Source organism: Callithrix jacchus, chromosome 3 (assembly GCF_049354715.1).
Source record: "Callithrix jacchus isolate 240 chromosome 3, calJac240_pri, whole genome shotgun sequence".
NCBI classification, from domain to species: Eukaryota; Metazoa; Chordata; class Mammalia; order Primates; family Cebidae; genus Callithrix; species Callithrix jacchus.
In genome coordinates this window covers 114,480,622-114,506,120 of record NC_133504.1, presented here as the reverse complement: position 1 = coordinate 114,506,120, position 25,499 = coordinate 114,480,622, and the positions used below count along the sequence as shown (strand labels likewise).

General features: G+C 40.1%; 1 protein-coding gene across 1 annotated transcript; it reads right to left on the bottom strand.

Annotated features, from left to right (window-relative positions):
* Positions 1 to 2,009: 2,009 nt before the first annotated feature.
* Positions 2,010 to 25,499, bottom strand: COQ2 (coenzyme Q2, polyprenyltransferase). The gene is made up of 7 exons (XM_008993056.5): positions 25,202 to 25,499; positions 19,027 to 19,193; positions 12,946 to 13,067; positions 11,435 to 11,520; positions 9,185 to 9,318; positions 6,299 to 6,487; positions 2,010 to 2,554 (listed from the first exon to the last, which is right to left on the bottom strand). The coding sequence occupies exons 1-7, from the start codon at positions 25,452 to 25,454 to the stop codon at positions 2,390 to 2,392; spliced, it is 1,116 nt and encodes a 371-aa protein (XP_008991304.4). The 5' UTR covers positions 25,455 to 25,499; the 3' UTR covers positions 2,010 to 2,389.

The window sequence follows — 25,499 nt, the reverse complement described above, 5'->3', positions numbered from 1 at the left end:
GGATTACAGGCTTGAGCCACTGCGCCCGGCCTGCTTAGTTTTTAGACCCTGTAGCTCCCGTTCTATCTCCACCCACATCAGGAAATTGTGCTAGATAATTGTCCACGGTTTAAAAAGTTCTTTCACACAATCTCGATTGACAAACTCAAAGTGACTTTGAAGCAGAAGAGTTGGGCAAGGGCCCTCCTCACTGAACAAATTCCCAAGGCATTGCTGGTCATTTCAACTGTCACAAACTGGCAACACCCCTGTCAATTTTCCCGGGGACTGACAATCCTGATACTAGATGGATGACCGCTTTTTGTCTTTCCAACTCGAGTTGTAAGTCTTTGATTCTAGAGACCAATAATCTACTTCATCCTTTTTTCTTTTTTCACAACTATCTCTTACCCATTTACATTAGTTTTTCAGTGTTTCTACTGGGAACAGGAAGAAAAAGTGAAAAAGAACTAAAGTAATTCAATTATGTTTAAGCAGCTTTTTGACAACAAGCTTTTTGAGTGCTTATGAACTAATGTTATCTTGTCCCATGGATCACAAAAAGCTGCAGGATTTTTAGTGATTTTAAGATGTGTTCCGGCCGACTCGGGTGCACGGGCTCCCCTGCCCTCGGGGCTGCCAGGAAAAAAAAATGTGTTCCATTTTAACTTTCATCAACTAAGGAGAATGTTGTAAAACTGAAGTACATTGTACTCATCCTTTTTTAATGGGAAACAGTGAAATGGGTTAAGATGTTTTAAGCATTTTACATATGGGGTGATATCTGTAAGAAAACCGAAATCAACATAGATTTAAACTCTGTCTATTCTGATGCAAAGTCAAAATTCGTTAAAATCAAAGCCAATCATGCTTCCTCAAAAGTAGGGTATTATGCTCCTAATTCTTCTCTCCTTCAACTCACTGCTGCTATAGCAAAGTTACAGCTGCTACACCTGACCCAGGTCATTCCCAGTGGCTCAGTATGTCCTGGGTAAACAGTTAAATAAATTTCCTGTGCTTATCAGCGCCTGGCATATCAGTGCCTTACGTATGTAAGTGCTTGTTAGCTGTATCATCATCACCATGCAATTTCTTACTTACTGCTGCCCACACCCACATACACAAATGACTGCCCTACAGCCCACTGTCTATAAGAGCAATTAAATCAAGTAAGATGTATTTTAGGTTAGTAATAGTAAGAGCTGAAGAGAAAAAAATGAGAAAACAAAAGCAAGGGAATAGGAAGTATGGGTGGTATTTATATGTGAGATTTTTGAAAGTGGCTAAGAAAAGCCTCTTAGAGAAGGTGACATTTAAGAAAGGTTCTGCAGTGAAGGAGTAAGACATAATCTGGGGAGAACTTTCCAGGCAAAGTTAACAGTAAATGCAAAGGCCCTGTAGTAGTAGTCTACCCAGCCTGTTTAAGGAACTGTTAAGGCCTGCGTGGCTGCAGGTGTGAGTGTGAGAAGTCAGACATGAGGCCAGATCACGGAGGGCCTGGCAGGTGGTAGGACTTTTGGTTTGTACTGAGTGACCTGCGGAGATCCTGGAGGGTTCTGGGAAGAGGAATGATATGGCCTTACTTAGGTTTTAAGAGAATTACTCTGGCTACTGTGTTGAGAACATTCTGAAGGTGGGGTGGGTAAAGGAAAAAACAGTAAACATTTAAATAACGTATCACTATCCTATAAACTATAATGGGATTAAGATAAAAAAGATATAGACAGAAAATCAAAATAGTCTCTGGTGACTGCCTGCTTGTTTGTTCTCGTCACTGTGGCTGCACAGAGAGACCAAATCTCCCAAATAAAAGTCAGGGTTGGTAAACAGTGGTACATGTGGCCCTAACAGCAAAACACTTTAATTTGCCTAAATTCTCCTAAAACATAAAGAAACAGACTTGGTTTCTTTTTTTTCTTTTCTTTTTTCAGTTGTGGCATATATCTTTGTAAATACAGAACTGGTTTCTTAAATTACGGTTTTTGGCAGTGACTAAATGTCACACACAATAAAGAACAATAAGCCCCAACTTCCCATAGCAACTTTTATTTTCCCCTAAAAAAAGAGTCCATTTTCTTATGGAGACATTCATTTACATAAGACCTACATCAGGCTTTTTCTAAAGTGCCAAAACTCATACAATCCCCATAACTTCAGGGGAGAATTATAATGGGCAGAAGAATATGTCAACTAAAATACTCAAGGCCATATCAAATCCTGAAGAGCCCATGGTTTCTGTGACAAGGGGGAATTTTGCTAGCAAATAATTAAATTAAAATCCAGGCAAATATGCTCTAAATCTTCATCTTCAGGTTTTTAGTTCTTTAACATATTGTAAGAGGTTTTGTACTCAAATCTAATTATATTTTGTAAAAATTTGTTTTAATAAATCGTAGATAAACTTCATTCATTAATTTTCTATTCTATTCTCTATACTTTTCTTTGTTTTGTCTGTCTTCTTTTCTTTACACAGATTCCCGAGGACAATCCCTAGAAAAAGTATTAGTCCTAGTGTTCGGTTGGAGATAAATTTATTCCAACAATCCTCAGGTCTGTGGATGTCTAGAGTGTAAATCTGCAAGAAAGGAACACAAGGTTGTATTAATTCCTAGTCTGGACTTTGGGTCATCACAAATAAACATGTTAACACAGACGAGAAAACAGCAAATACAAAAAATAAAAAATCAGCTGGGCACAGTGGCGCATGCCTGTAGTCCCAGCTACTTAAGAGGCTGAGGTGGGAAGACTGCTTGAGGCCAAGAGGTCAAGGCTGCAATAAGCCGTGATCTACTGCACCCTAGCCTGGGACACAGAGTAAAGACTCTATTGCATGAATGCTTGTGAGGCAACCCATACTGTTTTTAGTTCTAACTATTTGGAAAGTTCTTCTTTATACTGATCTAAAATCTGTCTCCCTGCAACTCCTACCCTCCAGTTCTGGTTTTAGTGTCTGGAGCAAAGTTTCTCAATGGAGAACAAGTTACGTTTGGGCAGGACACCTCTGTTTTATGCAGGGCAATCCAGTGCGCTGAAAGACATTTACTGTTTCTGGCCATGATCTGTATAGTCACCCCTCCTAGTTTATTATAATGAAAAATGCCCTCCCACATTTCTAAATCTCTCCTGTTTAGGGACCTACATTTAGAGAAGAGGAGCTAGAGACCTAAGTCTGTTGCTAGTAATCTAGAACAAGCATACTCCTTTTTCCCCATGGTACCCCTGCAAATATACCAAGGAAGTCTCATGTATGTTCCTATCTTCCTTAGGCATGGGGGACTATTCTTTATTGTGTGGTCTGCAGACTTAGAATCATCATGATTTCCTTTCTCTTTAAATACTAGAAGGTGATGTCCATCATCAAATACTGTATCAAAATCTGGACAGTGAGGCCAGGTGCAGTGGCTCAAGCCTGTAATCTTAGCACTTTGGGAGGCTGAAGCAGGCGGATCACTTAAGGCCAAGAGTTCAAGACTAGTCCGGCCAACATGGCAAAGCCCCATCTCTACCAAAAAAAAATATAAAAATGAGCTGGGCATGGTGGTGCGTGTCTGTGGTCCCAGCTCCTCAGGAGGCTGAGGCATGAGAATTGCTTGAACCTAGGAGGTGGTGGAGGTGGCAGTGTGCCAAGATCATGCCACTTCACTCCAGCCTGGGTGACAGAGCGAAGACTGTTTCAAAACAAAAACCAAACAAACAAAAAACTGGAGAGAGGACCATAAATGTGATTTAAAATACAAAGTGGGCTCCAAGTATTTCTCTTTTCTCTCTTTCTTTTCTTTTTTTGTGAGACGGAATTTCGCTCTTGTTACCCAGGCAATGGCACGATCTCGGCTCACCGCAACCTCTGCCTCCTGGGTTCAGGCAATTCTCCTGCCTCAGCCTCCTGAGTAGCTGGGATTACAGGCATGCACCACCGTGCCCAGATAATTTTTTAGTAGAGACAGGGTTTCACCATGTTGACCAGGATGGTCTCGATCTCTTAACCTCGTGATCCACCCGCCTCAGCCTCCCAAAGTGCTGGGATTACAGGCGTGAGCCACTGCGCCCAGCCTCTTTCTTTTTTTTTTTGAGACAGTTTCCCGCTATCGCCCAGGCTAGAGTACAGTGGTGCCATCTTGGCTTACTGTAACCTCTGCCTCCTGGGTTCAAGTGATTCTCCTGTCTCAGCCTCTTGAGTAGCTGGAATTACAGGTGCATACCACCATCCCCAGCTAATTTTATTTTATTATTAGCAGAGACGGGGTTTATCCATGTTGGCCAGGCTGGAATCAAACTCCTGACCTCATGTGACTGCCCACCTTGGCCTTCCAAAGTGTTGGGATTACAGGCGTGAGCCACTGTGCCTGGTAGAGTATTTCCTATAATATCCCTAATAATTTTTGCCTTCTTGTACTATCTAATATTCAGGTGTTTAAATATTAACATATACCCATTATCCAGACCAAACAATCAAATGACAATGTCAGCCCTCATGGAGCTGAGCTATGCCCAAAAAGGGATGCTGAGAAATTCTGAAGGGAAAAATGGCAACATCCTGGAGTGTCACCAATTCACATTTTAGTTTTCACAGTGAGGAAGACAGTGAAAGGGACATAGCATATGGTTTACTTTGCAGACATCAGAGTCTGATTTCCTTCAAACCATTTTATGTAAGTATTGCCTACACTGATGAGTAATTTGCAACTGTATAAAATCAGTCATCTAAATATAGTTTCATGAATACCTTTTTTTTTCTTGAAATGGAGTCTTGCTCTGTCACCCAGGCTGAAGTGCAGTGGCACGATCTTGGCTCACTGCAACCTCCGCCTCCTGGGTTCAAGTGATTCTCCTGCCTCAGCCTCCCTAGTAGCTGGGATTACAGGTACTCGCCACCATACCTGACTACTTATTGTATTTTTAGTAGAGATGGGGTTTTGTCATGTTGGCCAGGCTGCTCGAACTCCTGACCCCAGGTGATCTGCCATGAATACCTTTTTGATTCTGTTTAATGAAAATAACAATAACATTGATATAAAAACATAGTCCATTTACTAGCAAGTGATTGAGTTAAAATTAGATTTAGTTCATTCATTTTACAAGTCAGCAATGTAGATTTTCAACGTAAGTTTGTGACAGGTAGGGGATGTGGTGTGGGTGAATATCCTGAAACGACAGCTTCCTGCTGTCTACTGGCAGAACTTTGACAAGTTCCGCAGTTCATGTCTTATCTGGCCTTGGTCTTTATGCCAACAGAAACCAAACTTAAGAATAATTAGTCCACTAACCATTACTAGAAACACAGATTTTTTTTTAAAAGCTTTATCTGTAAGTTTGCTTTTAGAGTAATTCAACTCAAACCATCAGCTTCAGATATTTCTTAAATTTTTCCAGATATGAATCAGAAGTAATTCCAGGAAAATCAGAGGGGAAATTCTGGATTTAGGCCTATATTACTTTTCTAAAATAATGCAGCTTGGCTGGGGTTAGTAGTTCACACTGGTAATTTCAGAACTTTTGGGAGACCAGGGCAGGAAGATTGGTTGAAACCAGGAGTTTCAGACCAGCCTGGGCAAAACAGCAAGACCCCCCTCTTTACAAAAAACTAAAAAAACTAGCCAAGCATGGTGGTGCACGACTGTTGTTCTAGTTACTCAGGATACTGAGGTGGGAGGATCACTTCAGCCCATGAGTTAGAGGTTGCAGTGAGCTGTGATCGTACCACTGCACTCCAGCCTGTATGACAGGCTGGACAACCTGTTTCAAAAAAAATTAAAAATAAAATAATATAGCTAGCTTTCTTTCTTTCTTTTTTTTTTTTTTTAAGAATTTTAGGCGAGTCCACAAAGTGAAAGCAAGTTTATTTTTATTTTTATTTTTTATTTTTTTTGAGACAGAGTTTTGCTCTTGTTACCCAGGCTGGAGTGCAATGGTGTGATCTCGGCTCACCGCAACCTCCGCCTTCTGGGTTCAAGCAATTCTCCTGCCTCAGCCTCCCGAGTAGCTGGGATTACAGGCACGCACCACCACACCCAGCTAATTTTTGTATTATTAGTAGAGACGGGGTTTCACCTTGTTGACCAGGATGGTCTCGATCTCTTGACCTCATGATCCATCCACCTCGGCCTCCCAAAGTGCTGGGATTATAGGCGTGAGCCACTGTGCCTGGCCTAGCTAGCTTTCTTATATGTTGGGGCCAGAGGGCAGGGATATCTGTTAAAGGTAGTACAAGCCAAGTAGCTGTTTATGAAGTTCCTTGCCAGGTAAACACAGAGGGCATACCGTTTAATTTTTATAATTTATACCAAGGAAATATGAGGGACAAATATGAAAAAGGTCAAACCTGGTGAACCAGATGGGCTCCTACAGCACCCAGGGCCGTGTAGTAGGGAGCAGTCTGACCACTGTTGACACCCACTAGGCTCAGCGCCCCCAGCATTGCAACACTGAAGACACTGAGCCACTGCTTGGTGTTTTCTCCGAAATGCAGAGCCGTGGACTTAAGACCAATCAAAACATCATCTCTTTTGTCCTAATGTCAGAAAGAAAAATAAACTGTCTGCTTTTTAAGCTTTAGTTCACACATCATAAAATACACATTTTGAAGTGTCAGATTTCATGTTTTTTAGTATATTCACAAGGTTGTGCAACCAATTACTGTAGCGGGAAATCAGGGAACCCGAAAGACCCATGAGGTTACAGGAGGGTTTTATTTAAGGTGTAAGGAACTGAGCGAAGAACAAAGAAAGCAAGGGCTCTTTATACATCTTAGGGTGTGAAAAGAAGCCAGGTTATAGAAGCAAGAACAAAAGCAGTTAATCGGTACAGTGACAGGCGTACTCAAGACTTTTGGTATGTGGGCCAGGTGGCCTTGAGCCCAGGCATGTTCAGATCAGTCCTGCAGAGCTCTGCACTGAGCTCTTCTTTGATGTCTGCAGTACTATCCTGTTTGGACATTTTTCACAGCCTTCACTGTGTCATTTTGATACAAAACAGGCAAGCAATACATAGGAAACATATCTATAAATTCTTAGGCTCACTCATACTATGAGGGTAAGGATCAGAGAGGAAATTGATGTTTTCCTCCAGATGGTGAGGAAGTACTGGGAGTCTTCAGAGCACATTTTCTTGGGCTTTGCCTTCTGAGATAACGTTATCAGAGTTCCTCCTAGAGCCTGAGCTAGCAGACTGCCTCCAGTCTACCGCCAACAGCCTTTCTCTTCTTTGTATGATTTTATTATTTTTCTTTTAATTTTTGCCTCATTACCACTAACTACTTGCAGAAGAAATTGTCTTTTACAGAACATGCAGATATACCATAAGTGGTAAAAGATGACAGTAACTCAGAAACAGGCTGATCAGTAATGAATGTGCAGGCCAATCAAAGTTAAACACCACTGCTAAAATCACCACCCAGCTTCATTTCTAGATATTATTGTATTTCTTAAAATCCTATAGTGGTGCTTAACTATATTTTTACAGTGTTAGGATTAAAATTCAGCTCTAATTCTTTCCATAGCTCCTCTCTGCCTCGGAATTCTCAAACCTCAATGTATCTCCTGTACATTTTAGTTTCTTGCTAAAATCACAGACGTAGAAAAACGCTCACTTACCACCTAACCACATCCACTCACTTTGCACTTCTGGCCCTTCTAGCCCAATTATCCCTTGCCCTTCCTACCAAATCCTGTTTAGGTAGAGCTAGGTCTCAATGATACAACCACATGTAGCTGCCTGTTTCTCCCAGTAAGTTTATTTATAAGCATCTCCAAATACCGTTGTAAATGATCATGGTCACGTGATATTAGTGGCTGCATGTTGAACTCTCTGCACTGAACTACAGGCAGACAGCAACCTGACAGGCTCTCTTTGGGGCCCAAATCCAAATCACGATGACTGTGGGTTAGTGTTTCTGGTTTTCCTTTCATACTACAATCACCTTCAGGGTGCAAACTGTGACGGTAATTATGTGAACCACAAAAGTGCCAATGAGTATGTGGTGTTTTCCTGAAGTTGTTAATCTAATTGGAGTACTGGTATCCCAAGCACTGGTTCCAGACCTTACTGGAAAAAGTACAGGCATCTCTTCAACCTGTAAGTCAAGTTTCACTTTGAAAGTAAGGCTAATTACAGATCTTCCTTTTCAGGACAATACAAATGTAGCAGGGCATAGCACTTCAGTGGAAGAAAACAGGATAAAATCTAGACATATTCTTCAAGTAAATGATTGAGAATACGTAATCATATTTCAGAAAAATACCGAGAAAAGACTTTTTTGAAAAGTTCAGAACATGTACTATCAAATCATCACACTGTATACCTTAAGTATATCTAATTTTATTTGTCAATTACTCCTCATTAAAGTTGGGAGGGAGTTTATAAATGTAAAAGAAAAAAATGAGTTTTTAAAATTGAATTTATGAAAACGGCAACATCAAAAGGTATAAAAATGTTTATAATACTTTACTACTTCTAAAAATTTAACTGAAAAACTCCGATTCATGAAGTATTAATGATTAGAACAATATTATTTATAATTGTGAAAACTCAGAAACAACTTAAGTAGCCAAAATAGAGAAACTGTTCATTTTTTTCAATTATGGCACATCAAATTTATAGCATGTTAAACTGGGGCATGCATTATCTTACAGTCCACAGTCTTAAAGTGACAATGACAAAGAACTGGTAAAAATGTTCACTCACTATACCAAGTAAAAAAGTTGCATAATTCAGTGATTAGAGGGACAGGAGAATGTAGTGGTTAAAAGCAGTCTCTGAACATTGGGTTTGAATCTCAGCTCTGCCACCCACCAACTGTGTGACATGGACAAGTAACTTCTTCACATGTTTCTTCTTCTGTTAAATGAGGATAATGTAAGCACTTTCCTCAAAGGCTGTTGGGAGAATTAAACTAAGTTTTTAAAGTACTTAAAACAGTACCTGGCATACAGAAAATACTACTTTATTGTTTATAAGTAAAATAAATGAGGTGAACTCTGGTAAACATACATAAACATAAAAAAATATTTTGTGGGAGCCATGGAACTGTGAATGACTTTCTTTTTAGAAAAAAATTCTTCCTCCTTAATTTGGTTCTTAAAGTTCTTAAAAAACAACAAAAAATTTTAGAAAAAAATGCTTTCTCCTTAATTTGGTTCTTTAAAAACAGCACAACTAAACCAAAGTTAAGAAAAAGATATAATTTAAGAAAAAGATATAATTTCTTTACCTGATGGGCATAAATAGTATCATATATTAGTGTCCACACAACTCCAGAAAAATAAAGAGGCAGGCAAACAGATGGATCACAGGAACCCTTGATAGCAGACCATCCAAGTAATGCTCCCCAATTAAATGTCAAGCCTACAGTTAGCAAAACACAAAACGGGGGAAAGTCTACAACATGCACTTTAGAATTCCAAAGGGAAAGAGGGGCATCGGTGCGCATTCAATGCTCCTGGGTATCAGACTGTGTGTGTGCTGCTTTCTGTGTGTTCCTTCCTTAAACCCTTTCAACTCTCGGTGGTAATTATTAGCTCCATTTTACAAAAAAGAAAACAGGCTCAGAGAGGTTAATTAACAACTAAAATAACAGAGTTACTAAAAAGAATAATATCCCCCAATTAGGTAAATAGAGAGTTTAAAGAGAAGATTTATCCCACCTAGCATGGAGCATGGCACTACTAATAAACAGTAGATGCTGGGATCTGAACTTACATCTATTTGAGTCAAAAACCCATGTTCTTTCTGTTACCACTTTGCCTCCTCTATCAGCTACAGAAAGAAGAATATACATAGGAACACTGATTTATTCCACAAGGGCATCCTCTCTGAGGACTAAAAACGAATACCTACATGTTGACAGCTCCCAAATCACTTGTAAGCCTGATCACTCTAAGCTCCAGACTGCAAACTGAACTGTCTGCTGAACTTCTTCTCTGCTTGCAAGTTGCTCATGTACCTTAATCTCAATGTGTCCCAAATATCTTTTTTCAGAATCCCCTTTTCTCCTTCTCTATTACCTGCTTCCACTCATGTCCCCTCCTTAAGTGATTAAGTGCCTCTCCTCTGTGGCCCCACAGCGCTCCTGCCTGCCATGTTGCGCTGCAATGACCTGTCTTTGTGTTGTCTCCATCTTCAACTCCTTAAAGATGGTCAGTGTGTTTTAGTCATTCTTATTTTCCCAGTACCTGCTGCAATTCCTAGCATAAAGTAAATGCAGGGATTCAATAAATGTTTGGAGTAAATATGCCAGCTTCTTAACATTATCTTATACATAGGAAATGCTTATATTGAGAATATAATTTCAAATTTAATAATAAAGAGAAATTTCAATGGGAGGCTCTTAGAAAAAATAAAGATTCTACCACAAGTTTCCCACAAATCAGGCTCACATTAATTTCTTGAGTTGCTTTTCATTCTTTCATTTACTGAAAAAAAAAATGGTTCAAAGAACTAGAATTATTCTAGGAATATTCTAGGAATAGAATAGAAAAGCCTGGGGACAGATATTTTTACAACAGATTCTGATACATATTTACCTAACTATCTTCCTCTCTTTTCACCAACAAGTATGTATTCAATACCTGCACTGTGCCAAGTGCTATGCTAAATGCTGGGCCACAATTTATTAATTGGGAGACCATAGGAGGCTCTCAACATATTCTTGTTTTATTAATGCTGTTGAAATGAGTAAGTGCTGGATTAGAATGCTATGGTAGTCCAGAAGAGATTGTCTAACTTATTCCTGAGAGGCTTCACAGAACAGGAGCTGTGTAAGGTGATAGCTTAGACAGCTATCACACACACTTCAACCCTTGTTCTCCTGCCACGGAGTGCTTCCTACACCATTCCCCAAATTCTTCAGGTTATCTAGAACAAACACTTTTTCATGATATACCTAGATTTTTACAAAAGCATTTCAGAAAGCAATGATGGCCAGGCGTGATGACACACACCTGTAATCCCAGCACTTTGGGAGGCCAAGGCAGGTGGATCGCTTGAGCTTGGGTTTGAGACCAGCCTAGGCAACACGCTGAAACCCTCTCTCTACAAAAAATACAAAAATTAGCCAGGCATGGTTGTGAATGCCTGTAGTCCTAGCTACTCAGGAGGCTGAGGTGGGAGGATCACTTGAGCCTGGGAGGTCAAAGTTACAGTAAGCTGAGATCGTGCCACTACACTCCAGCCTGGGCAACAGAGTGAGACCCTGTCTCTGACAGAAGAGAGAGGAGGAGAGGGGAAGGGAGAAGAGGAGAGAGAAAAAGAAATGATGCTGATAACCGTAATAAATATGCAATATTTCTTAGCTAGTAAAAATAGCTAACTGCCCTCCTTTAAAATATGAAAATCTATTCTTGGTTAGGAAAATTATATGACTGATTTGTCATTTCATCTTTACTTATTTATCTACCTATCTCTCCATAAATGTATAGTTTGCAAGTATCAAAGGAAATACTTATAGTTATTTCAAGCTCACCCAAGGCTAATTGAGGCCAGTATGTAATTCTTTTCATTAGTGGGTAGATGATGACAAGAAGTAAGGATGATGCTCCCAGAACTATACTGAAAAGAGGAAAAACCATTAAAACGATTATTACCATTACCTCTTAGAAACCACGAAATACTTTAAGACAATGACGTAATACTAATTGGAAAATAGATTTTATCTTAAATTAAACTTTTGTGTAAATTATCTTCCTAGACTTTGACTTTCCCTATTATAAAGGATGAGTAGAAAACTACTTTAAACGTAATAAAACAACCAAAGTAACAGCTAACACATACAGTACTTTCACATGAGGCACTGTTCTAAGTGAATGACATTTGTTAATTCATTAGAATCTTCACAATGACCCTAAAAAGCAAGTATTATAATAGTTTTATTCTCCTCCTTTTTTGCAGATGAGAAAACTGAAACACAAAGAAATTAAGTAATTTACCAATTGTCATATAGCTAGTCAGAGCAGAGCCCAGATTCAAACCTAAGGCAGTCTAGTCTGGCTCCAGAGTCCAACCTTTTAACCACTAAATGTTACTGCCTCTCCGAACTGTTTGCAAACATTAAGGCATCTAATAAACTGAGATGTCCTAACAGATAATTAGAGTCAAGATATCACTCCTTATATGCATGAGATGTGGTGTTACTTTTCTGGAGAAAAAGAAAGCACCTATGAAAATGTGATAAAATAAAGTTTATCTAACACTATCCCTTCTAGAAATAACCTTCCAAAAATATTTTCATGTAATTGATGCTATCAGGGCAAGACATGCAATTAAATCTAGTGTCTATAAAGTAACTCTTTTTGTCTTTTTTCTCTCACATTGAAGTACTTTGTAAACAGCAATCTGATGCACAAAAGTTTTGTTTTGCCTCTGCTTAAGAGGTATAGAAATGAGTCCTCCCACTTCTTTTTTTTTTTTTTTTTTTAAAGATGATGACCAGGCTGGTCTTGAACTCCTGACCTCAGCCTCCCAAAGTGCTAGGATTACAGGCGTGAGCCACTGTGCCTGGCCAAATCCTTCCACTTCTTTCTTCAGTCATTGATTAGTAACACAACCCTGGGAAAGACATAGTTCCTCTTTTTGCAAAATGAGTATAATCACTCCTGCTTTAAGTCTACTTTAGAGATACTGTCAGCATAAATAAAATTATATATATATACGGGTGTATACACACACATCCATGCATACACTTAGAAAACCTATGAATTGCCTTGTGTTCCTTAGGGAATGTAGTGCAAACACTGAAGGAGGTTCAAAACAAATTAAATATTCATTTCTTAACTCCTTTGGCCAAAAGCATTCTTCAAGCAGATTTTAAAATGTGTGGTGAGTTACTTACACCTGCTAACTTACAGTGTTATTATTACTTATTGCTTGATAAGTAGCCAATAAATAACTGTGATAAAGATATTTCATTTTATTCCTACTTTCTCCATTTCAAAGGAGAGATTTTTACACATGACGTGGAAAACATATTTAATATACCTGTAGTAATTCAGACACAGAAGAACACCCAGTGCCAAGGTTAGCTGTCCCCCAAGAAAAACAAAGGACTGAAAAGTTGAAATGTCTCCAGCGGCTATTGGGCGATTGGCTGTTCTTGCAACCTCAAAATATAAAAACAGATATCTTAGTCTCATGTTATGACTCAATCATTTATTTAAACATTTAGTTAAGAGACTGGACCATGGTAGGCACAAATATGAATGAAGAGAGAAATCAACATTTTAAGTACTGTCAAGAATCAAAACTTCATATTTAAAATAGCTTTGAAAAGAACTAAAAATTCCTACCACTCATTTTATTTTCTCCCATCCCTATCTCTAAACAAACAAAACAAAGGAACTTCCTGGCTGAGTGCAATGGCTCAGGCCTGTAATCCCAGTACTTTGGGAGGCTGAGGCAGGAAGATTGTTTGAGACCATCAGTTTTAGCCCCAGCTACAGGGGAGGTTGAGGTAGGAGAACTGCTTGAGCCTGGGAGGTTGAAGCTGCAGTTAGTCATGATTACACCAAGCTCTCCAGCATGCGTGACACTGCAAGACCCTTTGTCAAAAAAAAAAAAAAAAAAAAAAAAAAACGAAGCAAAAAACACAAAGCAACTTCCTTATCAACTACTTAGCTATTCAGCTTAGCAAGTATAATACGTTCGATTTTCACAGAGAAAGACTATATATTTACTAACCGGCCTTTACAAAAAAGGTTTGCTGACCAGATTTATACCACACTTCACAGTGTAATAAAGCAGCTTGGCAATAACTCTGACTAATGACTCATGCTGGTTAGATTATGAGAATGGGATCTTTTACTCCTGATTTGATTCCTATAGTTTCAAATTGAAAATAATATTTGTTTCAGGGTATTAGCATTATTCTAGCTAGTATTTGAGTGCTTACAATGTTAACTATTCTAAAAGCTCTAACTGCATCACATCACTGAATCCTTATAATAATCCTATTTTAGGTTGGGCATGGTGGCTCACACCTGTAAACCCAGTGCTTTGGGAGGCCTAGGCAGATGGACCACCTGAGGTCAGGAGTTCAAGACCAGCCTGGTCAATGTGGTGAAACTCCGTTTCTACTAAAAATACAAAAATTAGCTGGGTGTGGTGCTGGGTGCCTGTAATCCCAGCTACCTGGGAGACTGAGGCAGGAGAATTGCTTGAACCGAGGATGAGGGCAACAGGAGCACAACTTTGTCTCTAAACAAATAAATAAACAAATAACCCTGTCTTTCAGCCATTTACAAGTTCTTGCTGTTTTTAATGTGGATGAAACTGAGGCAGAGGCTCAGTAACTTTCCCAGGTCACAGATGCTAAGGGTAACACAGCCAGTCTAGTCCCACCAACTCCACTACCAACCAAAAGGTTATGCTTGCCCCTTCAGAATAGTGATAATTAGCTAGCAATTTTGAAAGCTGCAAATAAATAAGCACTTCATCGAAACATTTTTGATGTGGTTTCTATGAAACCAGAAAACTCACAGCTTACTAAACTAAATCATGAATACCTGTGTGTTGAGATTATTTCAATGTTCTTAACCTAATGTTTATCAAATGGTGACATGGCTAGTAGATTATATACATCAACAAAAACATTTAGCCTGTACACCCTAATAGCAATTCTCTTTCCATTTAATTTATCAGCAATGTACTTAATATGTAATGTATTAAGCAAAATTCTGAGCCATAAACACGACCTTAATGATATATTGCCTTTAAGAAACTGAAGTAAGCATTATAATTTGGCCCAGCTTTTAAACATGTCATTTAAAAGAGACGCACAAAACATTTTAAAATTCACATTAGCAGCTAGGCGTGGTGGCTCACGCTTGTAATCCCAGCACTTTGGGAGGCTGAGGCAGGTGGATCACCAGGTCAGGAGTTTGAGACCAGTCTGACCAACATGGTGAAACCCCATCTCTACTAAAAATACAAAAATTAGCTGAGCGTGGTGGCACACGCCTGTAATCCCAGCGACTCAGGAGGCTGAGGCAGAAGAATTGCTAGAAGCTGGGAGGTGGAGATTGTAGTGAGCCAAGATCATGCCACTGCACTCCAGCCTGGGCGATAGAGCGAGACTCCACCTCAAAAAATTAAAAACAAAATAAAAAAATAAAATTCATGTTAGCAAAACCACCTCAATAGCTGTAAAATACTCCTCTGGTGCTTTGTTGGACATCAGTGCAGGATCTGGAATCTTCTTTTTTTTTTTGAAACGGAGTTTTGCTCTTGTTACCCAGGGTGGAGTGCAATGGCGTGATCTCGGCTCACTGCAACCTCCGCCTCCTGGGTTCAGGCAATTCTCCTGCCTCAGCCTCCTGAGTAGCTGGGATTACAGGCACATGCCACCATGCCCAGCTAATTTTTTTGTGTTTTTAGTAGAGACAGGGTTTCACCATGTTGACCAGGATGGTCTCGATCTCTAGACCTCATGATCCACCCGCCTCGGCCTCCCAAAGTGCTGGGATTACAGGCGTGAGCCACCGCGCCCAGCCTGGAAACTTCTAATAAGAGAAAAATGGCTTGAGGGAGATGTAAGATAGTTAATCACCTTTTTATCTAGTGAGAAAAAAAATCATTAAAGGGGAAACCAAAATGGTCATATTTTGCTAATTAAGAAAATTGAAAATGTTGGTTGTTTGAATATATTATTATTATTTCTGAGACAGGGTTTTGCTGTCACCCAGGCTGGAGTGCAACGGCATAATCATGGCTCACTGCAGCCTTGACCTCCCAGGCTCAAGCAATCCTCCCACCTCAGCCTCTGAGTAGCTGGGAATACAGGTGTGTGCCATCATGTCCAGCTAATCTTTCAATCCTTCCTTCTTTCCTTTCTTCCTTCCATCCTTCCTTCCTTCCTTCCATCCTTCCTTCCTTCCCTTTCTTCCTTCTCTTTCTTTTCTTTTCCCTCCCTCCTTCCCTCCCTTCCTTCCTTTTGTAGAGGCAGGGTCTCACTATGTTGTCTAGGCTGGTCTTGAACTCCTAGGCTCAGGTGATCCTCCAGCCTAGGCCTCCCAAATGCTGTGATTACAGGTGTGAGCCAGTGTGAGAATACAGGCATAAGCCACTGTGCCCAGCCTAATGTAGTATTTTCTTAATGAGGCTTTTTCTTTTGATATAATTCTAGAATTACATGTGATTTAAAGAATTATACAAAGATCTCATGCACCCTATACCCAGTTCCCCTCAATAATATCACATGTAAAACTATAGTACAATCTCACAACCAGAATTTTTATATTAATACAGTCAAGATGTAAAACACTGCTGTCACCACGAGGGATCTCTCATTGAAGTGATATATGCCAAAAGCCTCATTTCTAGAGTGTACAGAATAAACACTGACTAGGATGTGTGAACCTCCAAGTCAAGAAAGTGTGTATCTCATATGTTTGTTGGGTGCTTGTGTCTTCTTTTGAAAAATGTCTGTTCATGTGCATAGCCTACGTTTTAATGGGGTTATTTTTTCCTTGATGTTTGAGCTCCTTGTAGATTCTAGACATTAGCCCTCTGTTGAGTGCATTGTTTTCTCCCATTCTGTAGGTTGTCTGTTTACCTTGTTGATCATTTCTTTTGCTATGCTAAAGCTTTTTAGTTTAATTAAGTCTCATTTGTCTATTTTTGTTTCTGTTGTGTTTCCTTTTGGGGACTGAGACGTCACTAATCATCAGAGAAATGGAAATTAAAACCACAATGAGATACCATCTTCTATGCCAGTCAGAATGGCTATTGTTAAAAAGTCAAAAAAACAGATGTTGGTGAGGATGTGGAGAAAGGGGAATACTTATACATGGTTGGTGGGGCTGTAAATTAGTACAATCTCTATGGGAAACAGCATGGAGATTTCTCAAGAACTAAAAATAGAACTACTAATTCAACAATCCCACTAGTGTGTATCTACCTAAAGGAAAATAAATCATTTTGTCAAAAAGACACCTGCACTCATACATTTATCACAGCATTATTCAGAATAGCAAAGTTGGGGAATCAACTGAAGTGTCCATCAATGACCACCATGGTGAAACCCTGTCTCTACTAAAAACACAAAAACTAGCCGGGCATGGTGGTGCACACCTGTAATCCCAGCTACTCGGGAGGCCGAGGCAGGAGAATCATTTGAACCTGTTAGGCGGAGGCTACAGTGAGCCGAGATCATGCCACTGCACTCTAGCCTGCATGTAAGAGTGAGACTCTGTCTCAAAAAAAGAAAGCGGTGTATATACACCACGGAATACAATGGAATACAAGGCCATAAAAAAGGAATGAAATCATGTCATTTTCAGCAACATGGATGACACTGGAGGCTATTATCATTAGTGAAAGTACTGAGAAACAGAAAATCAAAAACCACATGTTCTCACTTTTAAGTGGGAGTTAAACAATGGGTACACAGAGACATACAGAGTGGAATAATAGACACTGGAGACTCTAAAAGGTAGGAGGGAGGGAGGGAAGTGGAGGATGAAATACCACCTTTTAGGTCATACTATATATGAGTACACTAAAAGCCCAGACTTCACCACTACACAATATATTCATGTAACCCAACTGTAACTGTACCCCTAAATCCACAAAAACGAAAACATTTTTAAAGGAAATAAAAAAGGACAGTGCACATCTCTTGGCAAATTAAGGCATCCCAATTGTGTGAGAAATGCTTTACCATGCAGCTCCTGCCACTGTTTTACTACACCCATATCCTCCAGCCACATGAGGACCCTGCAGTTGCTGTTATCAAACACATACTTATCTCACAGCCATGCCTCTGTACCTTGTGTTCCCTCTGTCTAGAGAAACCTTCACCCTCTAGCCCACACTTTATTGGCTAGCCTATTCTTTCAGAGTTCAAAGGTCACTCCTACCTGGAAAGTTCTCTCTAACCCTCTCCCTTAGGTTGAGGTAAGTGGTCTTCAGCAAGTTTCCTGGTGAACACTATTCTCAAAAGACTTCTACTGTATTATAATTACTAAACCCTGAATATCAGGAATGTTGTATTTCATCAATGCAATCCTAGAACCTGCCACTGGGTGTTACACATAGCAACTATACCCAATAAATGTTTTTGAATTAAAAAACATATTCATGTAACACTATTATATAAACTAAAAATTATTACAGGTATGCCTTGCTTAAGGAAAATTAAGACTACATAAAAGGCAAATTAGGAGTGATTATTGACTTTAGGTAAGTTTTTGTAAGATTATTCACTTTTTATAATTCAGTGTGGGTTTCTTTTAAAATCAAATTTCAATTAATTATTTACTCAAACATTTAATGGTCTTGTAGTAATTATGGCACAGTTGCTAAGCTAAAAAGGCAAATAAAATGGCCTCTTCCTTTGAGGAAATAACTGTCTGTTGAAGAACAAGAAAATAATTATACACATGCATTAGAATATGTACAAAAAATAATCCAAAGAAAAATAATGCATCAAACTCTTAACTGATGTTTTCTTTAGGGGATAAGAGGAGGAGATAAGGATGACTCGCACTTCTCACTGGCTGCAATTCTATATTGTTTAAATTTTTCAGAATAAGCATGTATTTTTTTTTTAAGGAGAAAAAATGGCTATGTTTTTCTATGTTATTTTTTTTCTATGTTTTTAAAAGAAACAATTATAGGAAATGCTGACAAGGGCTGCCTTGAGTCACTTGATTTATGTAAGAATAGTTAGGACTCTAAAATACATCTCAAAGGAAGGGATGACAGATCTTTTGGACACTTGAAGCTTCAGGGTGAATTTTTCACTTTCACTCCTAACCTTTAACTCCTTCACCCTCAGCCTTCCAAATTCTCAATTCACTTTATAATAATAAAGTACATACTTGCCCCTAGGGCCACTCTTGTGTTGAGAAAGGAAGTATTGTACACTGCACTTTGCAATACCAGCTATTCAACTGATCCTGGCACTTCCCATGCTGGATTTCAGTGGTCACTGAATGATCCTGTTGCTTTATATGGCATTCAAAAGTGATATCACTTTGTTATTCTGTAGAATTGAGAAGAGCCTCTCTATTCCTTTTCAGGCAGAAATTACCTTTTTATCATAGTCTTGGTCCCACATACCTTTTTATCATAGTCTTGGTCCCACATATCATTAATAGTACAGCCTGCTCCACGCATCAGGATAGCTCCAGTGCCAAAGAGGGAGAGCATGTACCAGTCTGGAAAACAACCTGGTTCAGCTGCCAAACCAATGCTCCAGGTACATGGCAAATACAGCAGCCAGGTTCCTAAGCAAAATTAAAGAGACAAAAAAGGTACAAATTCAAGTCAGTTAACTCTTCATTTGTTTAAACACCACATACCAAAGAAATAAATACGCTGTAAGTCAAAAAACACTTGACAAAACTAAGAAAATAAATTTGTAACTCAAACGACAAAGGACTATTCTCCTTACCATGCAGAGTGCCTAGAAGAAACAAATCAATGGTCCAATTAAAAAGCAGACAAAACACATAATAAAAATTCACATAAAAAGAAATGCAAATGGCTCTTATAAATATGAAAAGATACTCAACTTTGAGAAACATGCATGAAAACTACACTGAGATAAAAATTTTCACCTATGACTGGCAAAGCCCAATGTCTGGCAACACACTCTAGGGAGTTGAACACTCTTATATATTTCTAATGAGGTTACAAAATGGCCCTACCCTTGTGAAGGACAACTTAAAAACTGTTTATTGTATGTGTGTTTATATGTGTGTATAAATATATAAATGAACCTATATATAAAACATTCATACATGAATGTTAATATGCTCACAGACCACGTCAGGAAGAACACACTAGAAACTGATAATAATGGCTGCCTCTGGGGAGGGGAACTGAGTGGACCGGAGACAGGGTAGGAGACTTACCTTTCACTCTATATACTGGCACCTTCTGAATATTGCATCATAGACACTTATTACCTACTTTAAAAAGCTAGCAAAAATTTCCTTTACTATTGTTAGTATAATACACTAAGATGATCTAGTTTTTTGTTTCATTTTTGAGACAGCATCTCATTCTGTCACCCAAGCTGGAATGCAATAGCATAATCACAGCTCACTGTGATTTCGAACTCCTGGGCTCAGATGATCCTCCTGCCTCCACCTCCTGAGGCTAGAACTACAGGTACAAGCCACCATGCCCAGATAATTATTTTATTTTTTGTAGAGATGGGGTCTTGCTATGTTGCCCAGGCCAGTCTCAAACTCTTGGCCTCAAGTAATCTTCTCTACTTGGCCTCTCAAAGTGCTGGGATTATGTTTTTTTTTTTTTTGAGATTCAGTTTTACTCTTGTTGCTTAGGCTGGAGTGCAGTGGGGTGATCTTGGCTCACCACAACCTCCGCCTCCCGGGTTCAAGCGATTCTTCTGCCCCAGCCTCCCAGGTAGCTGGGATTATAGGCATGCACCACTACATTTGGTTAATTTTGTATTTTTAGTAGAGACAGGATTTCTCTATGTTGGTCAGGCTGGTTTTGAACTCCTGACCTGGGGTGATCCTCCCACCTTGGCCTCCCAAAGTGCTGGGATCACAGGCGTGAGCCTGTGTTAGTTTTAGTAAGTGTTAGTTTTTTTGCTATTTTGAACTGAGCACTTTGCAGCTACATATATAAATGGGGTTAGTTCTTAGTACTTAATCAATAAACGATGAAATTAAGATAAAAGCAAATAGATTATACAAAAGACTTCACATATGAACTTTAACATTCTACTTCTTATTTATTTATTTATTTATTTTCTAAGAGGGGTTTTGCCCTGATGGCCAGGTTGGTCTTGAACTCTGACCTCAGGTGATCCATCCACCTCGGCCTTCCAAAGTGCTAGGATTACAGGTGTGAGCCACTGCACCTGGCCAATATTCTACTTCTAAAAGAAAGTCTTCCAACTGATTTAAATATGGTGCCTATTAGATAAATTCTGAGCTTTCCTTCCCTATTGAGGGATACAAGAGAAAAGGGATTTGGGGTTAAAGAAAGTTCAGATCCTGAAGAAAAATGGTCAAATGACTAAAGTCGCTGTAATCATGTTTAAGCTTCACTAAGTTTAAGCTTTATTCATTTACACATATTTATGAAGCATGTACTCTGTACCACGACTGTGGTAAGAACTGGGAATACTATGGTGGGTAAGAGAGAAGTGGCTTCTGCCTTCATGCAGCTCATAAATCAAAAGGAAGAAATGCAGCTAAATAAGCAGTAACAACAAAAGATCAATCCAACAACAGGACAAGAACAGGGTCCTACAAAGGTATAAAACAAAACTATCCAAGATAGTTAGCTAGTTTTGGGAGGGGGTAGGGAGGAATCAGAGGGTCTTTTCCAAAGGGGATTTACATTTACACAACGGAAAAGTCAAGGAGAAGCCTCAACTAAAACCTTGAGAAATGGCCAGTCCAGACCGGAAGTCAGGTTGTCCTGGACAGACTTAATACTTGGTACACTCCACAGTAACAATGGCTAATATTTACGGAGCGTTCACAAAGTGTCAGGCAGTGTTCTAAATGCTTTATATGTCTAAACTTATTTAATCTTCAGCAACATCTTTATATATTATATTATTAGACAGGGTCCAGCTCTGTTGCCCAGGCTGGAGTGCAGTAACAAGATCATAGTTGACGACACTTCTGACTCCTAGGCTTAAGCAATACTTCCGCCTCAGCCTTCCAAGTAACATTCTTACATAGCAGATTCCGTTAATAACCCTGTCTTACAGATGAGGAAACAGATAAAGAGTCATTTAAGTAAAACCTAATAGGTTTAACTACTTTCTTTACCCTGGAGCTATAAGTATAGCTCACAAGGGATAGAGGAATAGCTGGCTGATCCTATCCTCCTGGGCTAGAGAAGAAAGAATACTGCTTCACAGTTGTTAGTTTCATGGTACAATTAGAACTGAAGGTTCCACTGAAAAGAAAAAAATTCTAGACAGAAAGATGTGTCACTACGTATAGTGTTTTGTGTCAGGAACAAAACTGCCTTGACCAAAAGTCTGTATTGAAAGTACCATATTCCAAAAATTAGCCAGGCATGGTGGTGGGTGCCTGTAATCCCAGCTATTCGGGAGGCTGAGACAGGAGAATTGCTTGAACCCGGGAGGCAGAGGTTGACAGTGAGCCAAGATGGTGCCACTGTACTCCAGCCTGGGTGGCAGAGTGAGAATCCATCTCAAAGAAAAAAAGGATCGTATTCACTTACTGATAGGAATCTGTAGAGCTCCCCTACAGATGACAAAAGTTTCTACAGTGAAGGGGAAAGTAAGACGACTTCTCAGTTCTATGCCTGCCACTTGTAAGCTGAGTAACACTAGACAGTAAAGTATCTTAAGGCTTAAGTCTCCATTTCACCTGTAAATAAGGGAAGAGAACAGCTACCTCATAGAGTCGTTATGAGATGACAATATTAATTATGATGGTTATGACAACAATAACAGATACATGGCACTTACTGTACCAGGTGGTTTCATAGAACACTTTTGACTCACAACAAGCCTATGAGATAGGCATTATTTTTATTACAATCATTTTACAAATACAGAAACTAACGCAGAGAGGGAGTAATTGTGCCCAAAACCACACAGGTAGAAGGCGGCCAAGGTGGAATTCTAACCCAGATGGTCTGGCTGCAGTCTGTGCCCTAAGTCCAGTGCTGTCACTCTGTACACCCTAAATCTCTCTGTATACTTCAGTTTCACGTGTTCTTTTGTCCCTACTGATTCCTAGTGACATTTTTTTTTCTGTCTTCCGTATGACACTTTCATCCTCCATATTTTTCTGTGAAGAAAGATGGAGAGGTAGCAAAGACAAGAGACAAGTAGATTGCAAAAAGAAATGTTTCTAGTAGAAAAAGGAAAAACTGTATAGGAGATGAAATAAAATGAGCAAGTTCTGAGGGATGATGGGCAGATCAAAGACAGATGATCTTTAAGACAACATAATCACCCATAAATGTGGTAAAACAAAAAATTACACTCCCAATTTGATGGAAAGAGTGCCACCTGCTGAAACTTTCTAGAATAAAGTAGGGTGGCCCATTTGAAAGAAGCTGTATTGCCTTCTCAAAAACAATGAAACCTGCTACTGATCAATGAAGGTAACAAGTCGTAACTTCAACAAAATAAAACAATGAACATACAATTATCCCATAAAAAAAGAATTCAAATAAAAAATTATCAAACCTGGAGTTCTACTACTGTCAATTATTGTTCCTGGCATATGATAGGGGTTTGAAAAATATTTGTGGAATGAATTCTAACATAGTACTATAGTTTTCTGAAAAATCCTGTAATGATCACCTTATTTAGAGTGAAACCAGGCAGACTGGTATCTTAACATACATAATCTGTAAGTACAATTTTCTCCAGTCCCCACTTCTAAGATAATAATGGCTATTTCTTCAGCATATATTAAGACAGGCAGTGTTCTAAGCATTTAACATATATTAATGAATTTTCATGACCTCATAAAGTCCATATTACTATTAATAGTATCTTCATTTTACAGATGAGAAATAGATGCCCAGAGAGGGCTTATAATTTAATCAAGGTCCCTCAGATGAGCAGATTCACATCCAAGATGTCTGGCTCCAAAGCTTTGCTCATAACCCCTCCATTGCCTCCTGTTACAAGGCAGAAGGTCCAGCCACTAAGATAGAAGCCGGAGGTTTAACTGGGGAAATGGGAATAATGGTAGACGTTCATCTGTAGGCCTATAGTGCAGCTCCATGCCACAGACTCTGAGAACAGAATAGTCAGGCTTCAGATTGGAACTGCGCTTGCAAATGTATGCCTCTCAATGTGAATCTGGCCCCAAAACGCATGGGGGTCATACACAGCCTCCCAATGATGGCAGAGCTGTACCTATCATTCAATATGCTTTTATGCTTTAATAGCTGATTGGTATAACTTAGTGCTCTGATCTCAAATAGGTCGTACATAAATCTAGAAACAAAAAGCAAGGCCTGATTTGGGTCTCGTATGGGCAAAAGTGGAGTGAATGTACCTAGGCTTTTGAATGCATCTCCATACACTGCAATGGCAAATGTCACCATCTAGACTGGCTGGAGTTCATCCTCTATTCCTCCATGTCACCCAGCTTCTTCAAACCCGTTCTTTTCTCATTTCCCATTTTCCACACCCACTTGGTGTTTCAGGTCAGGCTCATATTCTTAGTGCTCTAACACTCCACCCTGGGTCTTTGCAAAAATACTTCCCGCACTAAGATCTCTTCCCTCCTCTGCAAAATCAGCTTGCCCTCTGGAGTATAATTTCTTCTCGAAACTTTCCAGCAAGGGATCCACAGTAATTTCTCTTTTCCCCATAGCACTTACTATCTGTACCACTCATATTTGATCCATACTTTCCTAGCTCACCAAATAGTCTTTCAACTAGACCAGAGTTCCTTGAAAGCAAAGAGTTTCCATAGCTCTTTCTATCTCCATGGTCGGACAGTGTAGTAGAAACTTATTAATTAACACTAATGGAGAAGCCAATCAACTAATAAGTGCATAAGGTTAGTTAGTGGTGAGTGCTATTAAGAAAAATTGAGGATAAAGCAATAGAAAGTGAGGTTGGTAGGTGTTAATTAATACGGGAAGGTGAGGAAAATCTTCCTGTAGGGGGCGATTGTGATCAGACAGGCAGTCCGCAAGCGCTGTCCCTGAGGAGTTCAAACGAATTAAATCTTTGCCTTTTGGGTGACGAACACCGGGTTCTTCTAGTCTGGCTCTGACGAGGAGTCTTAGTTTCCTCAGAGTCTTACCTGTCTTAATTATTGTCTTTGTGGGCCTTACAGGATTGCGGGGAGAATCAAACATTCTAATAAATGAAGGCGTGCTTCCATACTGTCAACCTGCGCAAACGCAGGGCCACCAGAACAGAACCTTCTACTAGAGTCACCACTTAAACAAGTATTTGTGGAACGAGAATTATCTTGCCCGCTTCGGGTACTCAGGGTGCCAACAGATGTGAAACTGGCGGGTCCTTTAGGAGACTGTCCCGACTGAGTGTCCCGAGGTGACTCGCTCCAGGGCGCATGGCACCCAGCAGCCAAGCCCAAGCTTTCAGGCTCTCATTTCAACGTGTCCCGAGGTGACTCGCCCCAGGGCGCACGGCACCGGGCAGCCAAGCCCAAGCTTTCGGGCTCTCAATTCCATCACGCGATGGCTGGCCGCCGCGGATAGCTCTGCCGAGCGGACTCCGAGGCTGCTACCCGGAGATACCCGGGTTGCCCGCCCGCCAACCCGCACTCACCAATGGGCTTGTCCAACCGCATAAGGCGCAAGTACGGCTGCAGGGGGCGGGGCGCGGAGTCCACCACAGCCGCCGCGGAAAGGCTGAACTGGCGCCCGCGCGGCCCGGGACAAGCGGGGGGCTGCAAGTCACCACCATGGGGCGCGCCAGCCGCACGCGCCAGGGCTAAGGAGCGGCCCCGCCAGCCCGGCAGCCACGCTAGTGCCACAGCCCGCAGGCACCGAGCGAACTCCGTGGTTCGCGAACCCAGCATGGCGCTGGGGAGGCCGGGACGAGCCCCGGACGAGCCCGGATTGAC